This window comes from Phoca vitulina, unplaced genomic scaffold (genome assembly GCF_004348235.1).
Source record: "Phoca vitulina isolate PV1807 unplaced genomic scaffold, GSC_HSeal_1.0 scaffold30, whole genome shotgun sequence".
Classification (NCBI taxonomy): Eukaryota; Metazoa; Chordata; class Mammalia; order Carnivora; family Phocidae; genus Phoca; species Phoca vitulina.
Genome location: NW_022589733.1, coordinates 13,367,201 through 13,384,131, shown reverse-complemented (window position 1 = coordinate 13,384,131; position 16,931 = coordinate 13,367,201). Strand labels below are relative to the sequence as shown.

The 16,931-nt window shown below is 38.0% G+C and overlaps 1 protein-coding gene across 4 annotated transcripts in view; it reads left to right on the top strand.

The window, feature by feature from the left end:
* CDH8 (cadherin 8) overlaps positions 1–16,931 on the top strand; it is a 363,546-nt gene that overhangs the window by 152,400 nt on the left and 194,215 nt on the right. For all 4 annotated transcript variants that reach the window (XM_032424146.1, XM_032424145.1, XM_032424144.1 and 1 more), the window contains one exon: positions 10,113–10,232. In XM_032424146.1, the coding sequence (XP_032280037.1) occupies positions 10,113–10,232 (120 nt within the window). The remainder of the gene's footprint in view (positions 1–10,112; positions 10,233–16,931) is intronic.

Below are 16,931 nucleotides of genomic sequence, written 5' to 3'. Positions count from 1 at the left end.
GAGATCATCTTAACAGATGCTCAAAGGCTTGTTGCAAAGATTAAAAGAATAAATATTTTATACCAGGCACAGTTCTTAGTGCTGTACCACTAGGATAATGTAGAGGTATGCCTATGATATGAATAAAGGATGAGGCCGCATTACAGAGGAATGGGTTAATTCTGGAGAGGAGGATTAGATGAGAAAGGTGAGAGAGTAAGATAGAATATTGTTTTCAGGAAGCTTTCAGTCTGCAAGGAAAAAATCTGTACCCACTGTAATTTAAGGAGTGGGTACAGATTTTTATTTAATTAATTAATTATTTAATTAGTTTAAGGAAAGGAAAAGATGCCCCCAGAGACAGTCAAATGAAGTATTTTTTGGAGTTCAGAAGAGGAGACAATTCAGCTTAGGGACGACTAATTAGTGAACCTGGGTGTGAATGGGTTAGGTAGATGTGTTGGGGAATCATAGGAATGTACTTGCTTGAGCTTGGGGAGAAAAAAAAAAAATCATTGGGAAGATTTGAAACCTTTGGTGTAAAAGAATGTATAAACCCTTTTCTAATGTTCTGTTTTCCTGAGATAAGCTCCAAACTTAACTAACCTCCTTCATGGGTCAGGGGGGTGGGTGGAGTAAGGGGTGGGTGGTTGGGATTTCCTGATTTGCAACCCTACCTCTGAATTTTGACTCAAGGTCATCCTTGTTCTTACATAAAATCTCAGTATCCATGCCCCATCCTCCCAGAAACCATGTTTTCTCTATTTAGCTGCCCCTCCCATGTTACTCACTACCATTCTTTCCCTCACAGTACCTTATCACATCCTTTGTTACTCATCCCATCATTTTCTGGCCTCCCACTGGTCTGCCCTTCAAGAAAGCAAGAATCTTCTAACTGTAAAGTCTCTTGGGTGCCTAAAAGAAGGCCTGGCACATAGTAGAAGCTCAATAAAAAATATACTGTGATAACCAAGGGCCCAAATAGGAAATAAACCCAACTTTCCTCCATTTTAACAACAGACGTCATGGATGATGGCACGTATAGGACGGCATATTTCGGGTGACTTAGTGAATACTTTTTAGAAAAATCTTATTGAAACCAAAGATCTCTAATGATTGCCCAGTTAAGCCTGTTTTTGTCTAAGACTTTGCCTTCCCAGTAGCTCAATGGCTCAGTGGTGTTTCACTTGGCTAGGTATGAATTTGATAAGAGAGTTACTCATTCTATCATTCAGTTAGGAAAAAAAAAAAGTAACCATATGAGGTGATGGATGTCTTCATTAATTTGATGGCGGTAATCATGTCACATTGTAGACCTCTTTAAATACATTACAGTTTTCTTGGTCAGTTCTATGTCAGCAAAGGTGGAAGGGGGTGGGAAGGAAGGGATTATAGTCACAACCACACTCCTGCCATTTTTAAAAAGTCCTGGCTTTTAACTAGAAAATTAAGCTCAATCTACAAGAATAAAATAATGAACAGCCACTGGAGTGGTTATAATTTTATTCTCATGCCTCTTAAGCTCAAATTCATCCTTCACCAAACATACATAAAGTAGCATGCCATAGAGAGCAAGAGGTGCAGCTCAGCACAGTGTCCCCCCACCCAGGGAATACTATTTATCCATATGGGGAGCAGAATCAGAATACGAAGTGGGTGATAGTCCCATTTCTTAGATTAGGAAACCGAGTCTCATAGGTGTAAAAAAAAAAAAAAAAACCTTGCTCTGTAGGAGTGACATGTCATTAAGGTAGAGTATGATCTCAGTCTGATAATAAGAGGGTGTGAACAAAACTTCTGACATTTTAAGTGTAGCATATACCTGTTTTCCACTACATCATGCCGATGACTTCAGAAAATAAATTTAACAAAGGTTTTCGGTTTCTTGCAGCACGGTGAAAACATGCTAAAATAAACTTCAAACACTCTTGGGACAGAAACTCTGACTGCTGCACATTCTTGTGCCCTCCACGTCTAACTTGGAGCTCAGCCCACAGTACCTACTATGCAAATGGGCTTTGTGTGAGTGAATGAATGAGTTCATATAATAAAATACAGTGAAGGAAGCTTCCACCTACCGCAGTCCTGACACATTGTAGAAGGCACCCGCAAAGCCACTGGTAGCTTAATTTTGCAAGGTCAGGATGGAAATAGCTGCCGGTCTAAAGCATAAATGATGCTAGTTTACTTCTTAGGTATTTATAGGATTTCATTCCATAGGTAGTGGATTAGCGAAGGCTTGATCGCCGGGAATAGGCAGCCTAAGAAAGAAAATATACTTTTTTTGATCCCTTTGTATTATAAGAGTCATTCTGATTCTGAAAGCATTTATTTATGAACACAGAACTGTAAAACAGACAGCTTATTAGTTTTCACAACCAGGCTTCCAATCGTCCTCATTATCTGTTCGCAAAAGCAGTGGGTAGGCCACCATCCTGGCGCTGTTTGTGAGAAATGCAGAAGGTGCTTTTCTCCTGTGCATAGTAAACATGGCTGAGATTTTACAGTTACACATTTTCATACAATATTTTTCACTTCTCTCACCCGATGCACATTACAGATGTTCACTGGAATGATGCATGGGTGAATAGAAGACATCTGTGAGCTCAAACGCATTTTCTGAAGTGTTTAATTGTTCCAGAAAGTTTTGGGCTCATTTTATAAACACAATGTTAAGTGTGTATGGATGTTTATTAAGTTACAAAACTGTTTATACCTCTAAATGCTCCAGAATAAAATATGGAAGTGGAATTTTATTTCCCCAGTTTATGTCCCAAATCATAGAGCCAGAGAAATGACAGGATGCATTTCGGTGCTGTCCATCCGCCTGACTGCAGTTAAGAATCTGTCCCTGTTCCCATAATAAATTCAATTTGGAGCATGTAGAATTTGGCAGCAACATTTTACTACAAGCTGAGAGTTGGCACATGAGAAGAACACCCAGTGAGCAATGGTTAGGTCTTTGCAAAAGATGATGGAGGAGAAGTGATTGTTTAGGATTTCATTGTGTGGTATATGTCTTAAAGACTGGTTTCTGAAACAAAATGGCAAACCCATGCTGCCTTTGCCTCCTGTTTAATTGGCTTTCAGAAATTGCACGATTGATCACCAAAAAAAGAGAAGGGTTTCATCAAGTTCTTAGAAGGAAGTAAAATCCTGTCTTCCTGCTTACAGATGGTATATCTCACTGTTTCCCTCAGAGCTTGGTTGAGAAAGATTTCTACATGTATAGGGTTAAAAAACACAAGTCATACATTTTCCTGATCCATGTTTAATCCTCCTCATCCTCCAGAGATCCCCTAAGGCATCCCTTGGAGGTTTGGCTATTTGGCATGTGTCTTCTATAGTTAAATAGCAAAACTGAACAAAGAAAATACCAGTAGGATTTAGGCCCTCATTGTACTGGGAGGATTTGCTTGCGGCCCTGCAGGAGAAAGTAATGTCCATGGTGTCAGTTGGAGAGATGTAAAGAAAACTGCATTGGCTGCCTGCAATTATCCTCAGCTTTTCCGTAAGCATATCAGGTCTGTGTTCTGTTGTTACCCGGGTGGGGGTTGGGGGACAAACAAACAAACAAACAAACAAACAAAAAACCTCTAGAAGTTGCATGCCGGTCATGTACAGAGGTATCCCAGAGCATGTTTCCATAAAAGTAAAAAATAATGGATTAGGTGTGACACATTTAAAACATCCAGGGCCAGATGCTTCAGCTTCTAGTAAGCGATAATTTAAACGTCAACAACTTACGCAGGCCTTAAGAAATTATTGCTTTGCTCTTCAACAACAACCAGAAAAGGTTGTCATGGCAACACCAGTGCCCCTACTACCTCTTGCATTGCCTAGGACTTGGGGGGATGAGCAAGGAGGATGAGAGGAGATGGGCTGAGGGTTTAGTTTTATTAAAATAACGAATGCCTGCTGCATCATTGCTGTGAGACGTTAGGCCTGTGATCTTTGGAATGTGTGAATGTTTAGGTAAGACATCTGCGGATGATAATGCCAGACACTGTCCATGGATGGTACAGACTGAACTCGGATCAGGGTAGCCAGAAGGTCAAATCAAAAGTTTGAAGGTGGTAGCAGGAGGCCAAGAACATACGCCTTTCTGAATTTCAGGTATTGCAAAGGTTCTGCTGCTTTATTTTCCTACCTGCTAACAGAATGCTTATTCTCAGAAAATGTATTGCAAATGACTCTTTGCAAATGGGGTTTGTGTTCTTCTCATCATAAGAGTTTTAGCTTTTCCAGTGTGCACATTTTCACGCTGCACCAAACCTTTGTTTTCCTGCTCAGGGTGTCAGCACCAGCATTTTTCTTTCTGAATAATGTGCAGAATTGGTGTGCTGACTTGCTCATAAAAAAGTATAGTCTAGCTAACAGAGCTGCACTACCCAAACCCAACATCTTATTTTCCCGAAGGCCTTTCATCTTAGTTTGTCAGCAAACTGGAACCTCTAACCTGACAGTGTAAAATATTTGATGGTTAATTTTGCTTGTAGTGTTTGCTGTCATTATAGGGGGAAGATGTGTGTGTCCTGCTGCTAATGGGCGGGAACCTTCAGGTGTGGTAGGAGGCAAATGATACCACGAGCCCTCTGTTAATTAAAATCCAAGTGCACATTGGCAAATCTCACTTAACCAAGAAACTAAATGCAGAAAAATGGGCTTATTAAAAGCAGAATTCACCTTGGAATTGACATATTCATACTTGAATTGATACTAGCAGGATGCATTGTGGTGACAGGGATCATTTTTGTTGACAACAGCTATATTATTATAATTAGGATCAGCATCAAGTTGGATCATAATAGGGGCTTTCTTGGAGAAATGGCACAGTGTCAAATTTATAGTCACTAGCTAAATGAGTCTCTTGTATCCTCGACAAAGGGACAAAAACAGTTCCAAATGAAAACACAAACAGAGAATCCTGTTGTTATATTTGCTGGGCATTACGCAGGGTCCTATTTATCACACACCAACACTTGCTGCTTTGAAGAAACATTATCCTGCAAGGTTTACACTTTTCAATTTGCCTCTGTGGTCTGCATTCTGCATGCATTTCCATGGAGAAGCCTACACCGCAGTTTGACTAGAAATTTTTCTGCTGCAAGATTAACCTCAAAGCATCCATTTTTCCCCCTCTGGGTAATCACTTGACAAATGCATCCACAAAACCTCTACACACATCTATTCCAGTGTACAGGTGCATCAACAGTCTTGAATCACTATTAGGAGAAATATTATCCTTGACGGGAAGTAGTGCTGCCTTTTCATTTCCAGATGTCTAAAGCTGAAGGATGCGGATTTCCCGGGAAGCCAGGCATCAGGCAGAAATATCATGGATGAGGATGTGGGTAAAAGCTTGCCTTAGCCATGTTGCATCACCCGGCAGAGTAGTTCATCTTGGCGAGAGTGTGGGATTTGCATAGTCTGAGAGATACAGCATTCATCTGAATGCCACCTATTCAAATAACATCGAGAAACTTGTGCTGATGACGGGTCCAGTGCCTGGCCTTGTGCTTGCTACATCAAAACCCATTTTATTTTTGAGCCCACAGCAATTTTATACCACAGATGAAACTGACACGAGATGATCTAAATGGTTTGAGAAAGTGAGGTGTTGTGTGTGTGTATTTTCTAAGTTACTTTCTTATTAAGGACATGAACATACTGTTACATTTGGGAATGTCTTTTTGTGTTTTCCCCTCAAATTTAAGGAAATCCACTGCTATGAAAATAATTAGGCAAAGCTACACCTATAAATTACGACATCCACCACCACTTAAAATGATAAAAGACTAGTCTGTTACTCAGTCTCTCACGTACACACATGTAATGTACATATAATAACAGTGAGAGTAAGCTCTCAGAAATAGCAAAGTCAATGACTCTTCATTAGTTTTTCCCTAACTTACTATATTTTAATTATCTCAACAAGCCTAGGAGGTAACAGTTACTGTCACCTTCCTCTTTATGGATTAGGAAACCAAAGCTTAGACAAGTATTGTTACTTTGGACAAGGGCACAGGATTCATAGAAGTTGAAGATGGATATAAGTGTCCCTGGGTTGCCTGGGTCGCTCAGTCGGTGGAGTGTCCAACTCTTGATTTCGGCCCAGGTCGTGATCAGGGTCATGGGTGGGGTCGAGCCCCACGTTGGGCTCTGCACTCAGTGTGGTGTCTGCTTGTCCCTCTCCCTCTCCTGCCCGCCCTCCCCAATAAAAAAATAATTAATAAATAAATAAAATATTAAAAAAAATAATACAAGTATCCTGGTTCAAGACAATATGACGCCAAACATACCTTCTTAGTCACTCATCTCTACTTAATATCATGTCATTTGATTCTTACACAGAACTTTGAGGTGTGCAAAATAAATAATGGTCATCTTTGCATGTGTAAAAAAAAACCTGAATCACAGAGCATGGAAATGATGGAAATCTGGCCCATTACTCCTGCCTCAGTGTTTGGTAATGTGATAGGACAATTAGATAACATCAAGTTATGGTAATCAATGACATTAGGATCATCATCAGTCTGGTCACAGTAAACTTCCAGGAAATAACCCCAACTTCCATTTAAGGAGAAATAATCTCCATGGGCATTTATGCAGTTTGAATAATTTTAAAAAATGCTTCATATATAAACAAATCTGAAGAATTCTTCAAAGTAATCACAATAGAAATTAATGTTTCTGTGGAGAAGAGTGAAGTTAAATTTTAACAATGTCTTGTACCCACTACGGTCATTCTGAACTACGGTTTTACCTAAGAGTTGCCTGAGAAGAGTTTTAAAAATACTCCACCAGCATCCCCGTATTGCCACACCATAGATTTGAAAGGTACCCCAAAGGTTTGACTGTTTTCTTTTTTTAAAGATTTTATTTATTTATTTGACAGAGAGAGACACAGCAAGAGAGGGAACACAAGCAGGGGGAGTGGGAGAGGGAGAAGCAGGCTTCCCGCGGAGCAGGGAGCCCGATGCGGGGCTCGATCCCAGGACCCTGAGATCATGACCTGAGCTGAAGGCAGACGCTTAATGACTGAGCCACCCAGGCACCCCAGTTTGACTATTTTTCAAGCTAGATTCTAAAATGTAGGCAGAGTTGGTACTCATAGGCTTAGCATGTGGTCATTTGTGTGCTAAACCTCTACATATATTATTTGGTTTAACCCTCACAATAATTCTGATATGTATTATAGATTTGAAGTTTGAGGCTAAGACAGGTTAAATGATTGGCCCAAACAGATGGGTAATTGTTCAGTGTAGGTTGGAAGTATTCCATCTGCAAAACCGTGATCCACATATTACTCTGTCCAAACGCACCCACGGCACACATATATGCAGTGATTCTGTCATTGTTCAGAAATCTCTTGATTTATTTATTCTCTGTGAAGGCGTTTCTCAATTTAAGAGTCACCCACTAGCAGGTAATTTTAGTGATGACAGGAATCTCTAACTATTTGTTCACCTCTTTGTTTCCAGTGCCTAGGCAGTGACTAGAATGGAGTACTCACCCTCATTAGCTTAATATCATACTTGACTTTATTTTTCTGATAATGTGTTATCTCATAATGGGGGAAAGACATTTCTCCTAAAAAAAAGTTAAACACACAAGGCAACTCAATAAAGCAAAACAGTTGTTTCATGGTCTTCTGCATGGAGGAGTTCACTCTTCTTCTTAGTCTCTGAATTATGAGCTCTCAGTAACTCCTGAGTCTTTTTCTTGCTATTAATTCTTTTTTTTTCTTTAACTTTTTCTGAACTAATTGTAGACTTAGAGAAAAGTTGCAAAAAGAATTCCATATACCCCTCACCCAGTTTACTGTCATTTTAACATCTTATGGAAACTTAGTACAAGGATGAAAACAAGAAAATGAGCGTTGAGATCCTTATTTATTGTTAATTTTTTTTTTATCACCCCCTAACTGGACCTCTGCTATAACCTCGTAACAGTCTGATCTCCTAACATTCAACGTCTCTGCCTCCAATTAAATCTGGGGGCAATGATAGAGGAGAAGCCCATAGCATGCTGGGTTTGGTCTCTAACTGAAAAATCGTCTCTGTTTCCTACAGGATAAGCCAGCACTCCCCATCTTGGGATTCAAATGACCCCTGCATTTCGTGCTCCAGCTTACATCTCCAAAGTTAGCTTGATGATTGATATTTCCAGTCATTATTTCCTCTTAAAATTTATTTCCCTTTTTTCCTCTTACCTGGAAGGTTTTCCTCCAATTCTTCTCCATCCCACATGATATTCAAATAACTCCAAATATTGTACTCTCCTGTGTGCATCTCTACCAGCTAGTTGATGAGCTATTTGTGAGAGCGAGTCTTATTATTTTTTTCTTTGACATTGTTCCCAGTGTCTGGTGGAATGTGGAATGTATTATACAACCAACATTAGGTGCTTTTTCTTCCTTCTAACTGTAGATTTTGTAGAATCTCTGAATCATCCTTCTGAGTAGAAATTTCCAATTTTACAGGACTATCAACCGCTCAACAAACATTATTACTACATTTTCCTATACAGTGACCATAATTCAAACCCTTGAAAGTATTTTGATTGGCACGATCTTGCAAAAGCTCTATCCTATTTCAGTAAAAAGGGAGGTCTGCTGCTCAGACCCCCCACCTCCATGCCCTTCAGGTTGAAAACACTCTTCCCCCATGCTGCTTGAGAGTGCTGATTGTTGGCTTCTCAGGGCTGATGATCATCCAGCTGAGGAGAGCTGCCTGGCTGAAGGCCAAGGCTCCATTCTCAGAGGGGTTCCTACATCCAATAACTGGTCAGTACTGGATCTAAAGGTCTGGCCCCATTTCCTCAGTGACCATCCCAGTGGTAGATTGCCCAGTGGAGTCTGTGAATGCATCACACCCCACAGTTCCTTCTGCCCAATATTGACCTGTTCACTCCCCCACAGATATCAATTGAAGAGAACTCCCCAATAAAAATTCTGCAAGAAATCTATCTCAGCGTCTACTTGCTAGGGAACTCCATCTCTGACACTTACATTTCTCATGAATCATTAGATTATTCATGTGCCCATTCATTCAGTTATCAGTATGTTTGATAATTATGTGTCTGACACTGGATAAAGGACACTGACTCTGCCCTCACAGACTTTGAAGCCTGTTACCACACCAGACATCTCCAATTTCTCCCAGTTTCAGCAGTTCCCAGAATTTCACAGAGTCTCTCAGACTACTTTGCCTTTACTTATGCTTGATTTACTGCTTGGAATTCCTTCCCTGTCCTTCTCCTGGTTAAACTCTACCTGTCTTTAATAATGTAACTCAAATGCCATGTCTCTCAGGAAGCGGTCCCTGACCCCCCTCTCTGGAGTAAGTGAGAGATCCAAACGTGGTGCTGTTGCATTCAGCTGAATTTCTATATGCATGTGTGTCTGTCCCCTCCTCTAACCTTCCACCACCCAACTGTACACCTCCTAAATGTAGATTTTATCTTAGTATATATACTTCACATCAGGCAAGCTATTTGTGCTCAATTGCTGAACGAATGAGTGAATAGCAAATAGAAAATGAATCTGAAAAAAAAAAAAAGGTTTGATTCTGTTATCCATAAGGTCTAATTACCTAAACATACTGATTAATTGGTGGTTCCAATCTAATTTTATATCCTGAGGAATTAGATGAAATGGATAAAATATTCCTCTGATATTTTTGTGCCGCTTTTTTTTTTCAGGTATATTCAGTTGTACTGCGGCAAAACTTAAATGCTACATATTATATCATATTATTAACCTAGTGTTTCATGTTTCTTTGATATGTTTCCTTTTCATATTCTCCAAGCCCACATGAATCTGAGATAGGTATCTTTAAAATGAAAACTACAAAGGATTCTTAAGTAATATAGATTCTAAAAGGGTTATCTTTATATAGTACTCCAACCTAGCAGTACTCTTCTTTTAAAAGACTTGGATATTTTTGAAGTTATGACAGAGTAGTTTATCTCCATATTTTTGAAGAGATTTCTTTTTTCTTTATTCCCACACATGGATTTGTATTATATGCTTGGCAAAATTTAGCTCTTGGCAAAGAATACTGTGTTAATTATTATCTTTTTCTCTCCCTCTTTTTCTTTTTTCTTTGTTTCTCTTTTTTTTTTTTTAGGTACGTCTGTCACTAATGTAACAGCTACTGATGCTGATGACCCAGTTTATGGAAACAGTGCAAAGTTGGTTTATAGTATCTTGGAAGGGCAGCCTTATTTTTCCATTGAGCCTGAGACAGGTTTGTGGCCTAAATTTTGAATTCTATTTACCATGTTATTGCTTCAGGGAAACACTTTTCTTGGGATTTGGATTATGAAATGTTATGGTTAAGTACTTCACTGCATGTATCAATAATATTTGAATGTGTTATTTCTGTGCAGTGTGTGGCACATGGCAAGCCCAACAATCATTTTGATACTGATTAAAACAAATTGCAGACCCTTTGTAGAATATCACCTGTTTAACAGATGGCCTGGTACAATTTTTCATCCTGGGGGGAAAAATGTGCTTATACATCAGGCATGCTGAAATACCAGATTTAAGAATAAAGTTGGTCACTTATTGGATGTGTGATGCTTGGCAAGTAACATTTATAAATCTTTTTAAGTTTCAACTCCCCTATCTATAAACTGGGTATGGAATCTACTTACTAGTGTTATGATGAAGATCAATCAAGTAATGAACATCAACCATATAGTGCATGACATGTGGTAATCATTCAGTGGATGGATATCGCTAGATTTGCTGTTAGATTCCTTATTTATAAATCAGGATCCTGATGTTTACCCACTAGAGTTCTTTATGAAGATAGTAGTAATAGTAGTAGTAATAGTAGTAGTAGTACTGCCAATATTAAAGCCAGCCAATATCCTGAATCTGGTGGTACAGACTTTAGAAATCATTAAGTTATTTTTACAAAACAACACTTTTTTTTTTTTTTTTTTACTGATTAGGAAAATAATTTCATAAAATTATAGTTTTTGCAACTGAAGATATGTCTTCCTATTGTTTAATTTTAACAATGTATTAAGAGAGTAAGGCCAAAAGGAAAAAAAAAAAAAAGAGTAAGGCCACTTTGTCAGACATTTTATAATCCTGTGGGATTTTTGGTAGCACATATAAAAAATATTACAGATAACATTATCTTTTGTGTGAATTTTTATTTTGTATCTGTGGTTTGGTCTGCAAATTTCCAAATTGAAAAATTCAGTATACGGCTTCATACACATACAATATAATTTCTTCAGTTCATGAGTTTTCAGTATTATTGAGATAAATTTCCATGTCTTACCATTAAGTCAATTATTAATTAAATTAAAAATTTAAAGCCTCTCTTTGCTTTTTTTTTTAATTCAAAGAGCAAAATCCTCATGCATTTAAAAGTGAGAAAAAGTACATTTATATATAAATAGGTCATGGCTTAAAATTGAATTTAGATTTAGGAACAGGAAAGAACTCTTCTAAAACACATTAATTAGGGGCATAATTACATATTCTTCCTCGGTGAAGAAGGAAGTATCTCATAAACTTCATCTCATTTGGGCTCCTTGATGACCCTAGGGGAAGTGGTAGAGAAGGTAGTGAGCTGAAAGAGAGAGAGAGAGAAGTCTGGAGATGTCCTTTCAGCCAAAGTCACAGTGACAGAGTTGGGAACAGAACTGGGACTCATACCCTGATCCTTAATTTCAAAGCCATCTTTGAACTTCACTTTCCCTAGGTAATAACTATGGTATAGGGGCTTCTGTAAAACAGAAATTGTTGATTGCTTAAGTGGAGTTAAATCATTTTCTCCTTTGCTCTTTGCCTATTTGTTCACTTGGATCTTTTTGTTCACCAAGCCCAGTGTAATCCAGCAAAAATTAATTCAGCATTCACTGTGTGCCAGGCATTGAATTAAATAAAAGGAGAAAAATTCACAAAGGCTAATGTCAGCCTGCAAGTATCCCACAACCCATTTTGGAAGACAAATTTTTGCTTTCAACATAAACACAAGGAAGCATGGTGATACCATTTAAATAATTTATATATCAAGAATAAATTGCTATGAGGTATAGATAATAAAATCCCCCTACTAAGTCAGAGGATTTGGGTACTTTTAAGTCTCATTGACATATATTGCCCTTTGCTTAATCAAATGTCAGCAACATAATATTTGCATTTTTACCCAGCATAATGAGTGTCTGTCTCAACATACATTTATTTTAGCTTTATCATTCTAATTTGAAAGATACAAAATTATCTGGTTTATATTTTAGAAAGTGTATTCTGATACTATTGTGGGAAATGTAATGGGGAGAAATGATACTTGAAGAATGTATATAGTGATTGTTTAATAAATATTGGTAGAGTCAAGTTGTGATTTTTAAAGCAGACACAATGCTGAAGGAAATAGAGGCTAAATTCAATAATCAATAATCAGCCTAAGTTATTTTCTTGCAACATAAATATGTACAAGTGAAATATAAATATTTTTGTATAAATGCCTCCATAATTACACTTGAGTGTGTTCAAATGGAAACAGAGTGTAAATTGTTCCTAAAGAATCTAAACTTGACTCTATCTGTGAGGCCTTTTGTCTCTTTAAAAAAAAATTTTTTTTGAGACTGGTATGAATGTGTGTGTGTGTGTGTGTGTGTGTGTGTGTATGTTTGTGAGTGTTTGTGGTAGAGAAGGGCATAAGTGTTACGCAGAAACAGATTAAGAACACTTTAAAAATTTTTTTATATTAGAAAAATGTAGAAAAAAAAATGCAAAGACCAGGGAGCATTTGGGTTTTTTGTTTTGTAAGCAAATGGAAAGTGAATACACTTTCTGGTGACCAAAAGACGTGTATCAGTTACTGTGTCCTCTGGAAGACACTGAGACAGGAGAAGAAGTGGCTTAGTGGGTAAGGACTATAAAAGGTAAAAGAAGCACTGTCTTAGTTCTGGCTGCTGTAACAAAATACCTTAAACTGGGTGGCTTATAAGAAACAGAAATTTGTTTCTCACAGCTCTTGAGGCTAGAAGTCTGAGCTCAGGGTGCCTGCATGGTAGAATTCCAGTGAGTGCTGGCTTCTAGATTGCAAAGGGCTGGCTTTTTATATCCGTGTGGAAAGAGAGTGAGCTAGCTGGCTTCTTTGAATATGAGCATTAATACTATTTTTGAGGGCTTTACTCTCATGATCACATTGCCTATTAAAGCCACTGCCCCCGACTACCATCACATTGGGGATTACATTCAACCTATGAATTTTGGGAGGGACATAAACAACCAGTCCCTAAGAGGCATGCAACAGGATTAGGCGGGGAAATCCATCATACTGTGATACAGATCTGATAGCCACGCAAGTTAAGAGGGGAGGAAGCTAGATAAGGCAATGCATATTGGAAAGCATCTAGGCCAAACCCATGGGGATCCCTGGAGCAAAGATTTCTCTTAAAAGATGTCCCATTTTTTATGTACATGGCCGGGCTTTAATACAGTCTTGCAGTGCTCACTCATCGGCTCCAATGTGCCTGGGAGGAGTAGCCCTCAGCTTGAATACTAAAAATAATCCCAGGGATTCCTAGGTGGCTGAGTCGGTTAAGTGTCTGCCTTTGGCTCAGGTCATGATCCCAGTAACCTCTGATGGAGTCCCGTGGCGGGCTCCTTGCTCAGCAGGGAGCCTGCTTCTCCCTCTGTCTGCTGCTCTCCCTGCTTGTGCTCTCTACCCCCCCTCTCTCTCTGACAAATAAATAAATAAAATCTAAAAAAAACAAACTAATCCTAAAGATCATTCAGCTGGAAGATGTTAGCTAACTGTACTCTTAGGCAAATTCTTTGAAACCCCAAGCACAATGGGTCTCTGTGGCTGTCAGAACATACGGCAAACACAAAAAGAGTAAATAAATGTTAGCCCTATCAAGTCAGTGAATGTAATGTTTAAAACAGTAATATGCAGGAATAATACGTGTTTGGTAAATTACTTAGTCAAAACTTTACTTAATAGTAAGAGTATTAAGAAGTATATTTATTGAAAAAAATTTGAAGGCTCTAAATCAAAACCATTAAGAATGTCCACTAATTTTGACCTAGGAATTTGAATTCTAGCAGAATAGAGTTTCAGGGATGAGCACAAACTCATTACAAAAGACCTGTATACCCCTAATAGAGTGCCTAACAAGTGTCCCTCTACATGGTGGGTCTGTCCATGACTTCAGGGAGTGATGCAAAATAACTGAGTCAGAAGATGTTGGCTTAAATACCATTACACATTTCTAGTAATGTGGGATCATTCCTCAGTTCCTTTTTTTGGTATTTATTATTGTTAAAGAACCAGAATAGTGAAACTTGTATTTTGGTAATAATTTTGGAAGTTTGTTTCTCTTTAAGTTTTTAAAAATTTTTTAAGACTTAGGGCGCCTGGGTGGCTCAGTCGGTTAGGTTTCTGCCTTCGGCTCGGGTCGTGGTCCCGGGGTCCTGGGATCGAGTCCCGCATCGGGCTCCCTGCTCCACAGGGAGCCTGCTTCTCCCTCTCCCACTCCCCCTGCTTGTGTTTCCTCTCTTGCTGTGTCTCTCTCTGTCAAAAAATAAATAAATAAATCTTAAAAAAAGATAAATATAAAAATTTTTTAAGGCTTAAATTTTTTAGAGCAGTATTTGGTTTAGAATATAAGAGGGAACTACAGAGATTTCTCATATATTCCTTGCCCCACAAAAGCAAAGCCTCTTCCATTACCAGGATCCTTCACCAGAACAGTATACTTTTTACCAGGGATGAACTTACATTGACACATACTAATTACTCCAAATCCATAGTTTGCCTTAGGGTTCATTCTTGGTGTTGTTGTACTTTATATTGGTTTAGACACATATATAAGGATATACATCATTATAATATCATACACATAGTTTCACTGCACTATAAGTCCTCTGTGCTCTTTCTGTTCATTTCTCCCATCCCACAACAACCCCTGGCAACTACTGATCTTTTAACTGTGTCCATAGTTTTGCTTCAGAATGTCATGTAGTGGGCATCATAGAGTACGTAGTTTTCTTTGATTGCCTTCTTTCACTTAGTAATATGCATTTAAGTTTCTACCATGTCTTCCCATGACTTGATCACTCATTTCTTTTAAGAGTTTAATATTCCTTGTCTGGATATATCACAGTTTATTTATCCATTCACCTACTCGAGGACATCTTAGTTCCTTCCAAGTTTTGGAAATTATGAATTAAGCTGCTGTAAACATCCATGTGCAGGTTTTTGTGAAGACGTACGTTTTCACCTCCTTGGATCAAATACCAAAGAGTGTGGAATTGTATGGTGAGAGTATATTTAGTTCGGTAAAAAAATTGCCACGCTGTCTCCCAGAGTGTCTGTAGCATTTTGCATTCCAGGCAACGATGAATGGAAGTTCTTGTTGCTCCATCTCCTCATCTGAATTTTTTGTCAGTGTTCCAGATTTTGGCCTTCTAATAGGTGTGTAGTTGTATCTCATTGTTTTAATTTGCATTTCCCTGATGACATATGATGTAGTGAATCTTGTTATAAGCTTATTTGCCATCTCTATGTCTTCTTTGGTGATGTGTCTGCTAAGGTCGTTGCACGTTTTTTTTTAAATTCCCTTGTTTCCTTATTGTTTAGTTTTCAGAGTCCTTTGTGTATTTCAGAAAACAGTCGTTTATCATATATGTCTTTGCAAACATTTTCTTCACGTTTGTGGCTTGTCTTTTCATTTAGTGAAATACAGTACCTTTTACAGAGCAGGAATTTTAAGTTTTAATCAAGTTTCTCTTATCAGTTTGTTCATGGATTTTGCCTCTGTCGTTATATCTGAAAAGTCATGCAAGGTCGTGTAGATTTTCTCCTATGTTCTAGGAATTTTTTAGTTCTGTGTCTTATATTTAGGTTTGTGATCCATTTTGAGTTAATATTTATGAAGGATGTAATGTCCATATTTAGATTCTGTTTTGTTCTGTTCTGTTTTTGCATGTGGATACCCAGCATCATTTGTTGAAGAGATTATCTTTGCTCCACTGCTTTGCCTTTCCTCCTTTTTCAAAGGTCAGTTGACCTTATTTATGTGATACCATTATGGGCTTTCTATTCAGTTTCATTGATCTTTTTGTCTGTCCTTTCATCAATATCACACTGTCTTAATTACTGTACCTCTGTGGTAAGTCTTGAAGTCAGGAAGCATCTGTCTTTCTAATTTGTTCTCCCTCAGTATTGTGTTGGCTATTCTGGATCTTTTACCTCTCCGTATAAACTTTGGAATCAGTTTGTTGAAATCCATGAAATAATTTGCTGATATTTTGATTGGGATTGCATCGAGTCTATAGATCAAGCTGGGAAGAACTGACATCCAGATGTCATTGAGTCTTCCTATCCATGAAGATAGAATATCTTTCCATTTATTTAGTTATTCTTTTATTTCATTCATCAGAAGTTTGACTTTTTCTCATATAGATCTTGTACACATTTGTTAGACTTATATTTAAGTATTTCAGTTTTGGGGTGCTAATATAAAAGGTAGAGTGTATTTAATTTCAACTGTATCATTGTTACATAGGAAAGCATTGACTTTGTATCCTGCAACCTTGCTGTTTGCTTATGAGTTCCAGAAGGTTTTGTTGTTGTTATTTCTGACAATTCTTTTGGACCTTCTGCATAGATGATCATGCCATCTGTGAACAAAGAGTTTGTTTTCCCTCCCATTCTGTATACCTTTTATTGACTTTCCTTGTCTTATTGTATTAGTAAGGACTTCCAGGATGATGTTGAAAAGAAGTGGTGAGAAGATACATTCTTGTCTTGGACCTGATCTTAGTAGGAAAGCTTTAAGTTTATCACCTCTATGTATGATATTAGTTGTAGGGTTTTTGTAGATAGTCTTTATGTAATTGAGAAAGTTCTCTTCTATTTCTAATTTTTAAAAAAGATTTATTTATTTTAGAGATAGAGATAGAGAGA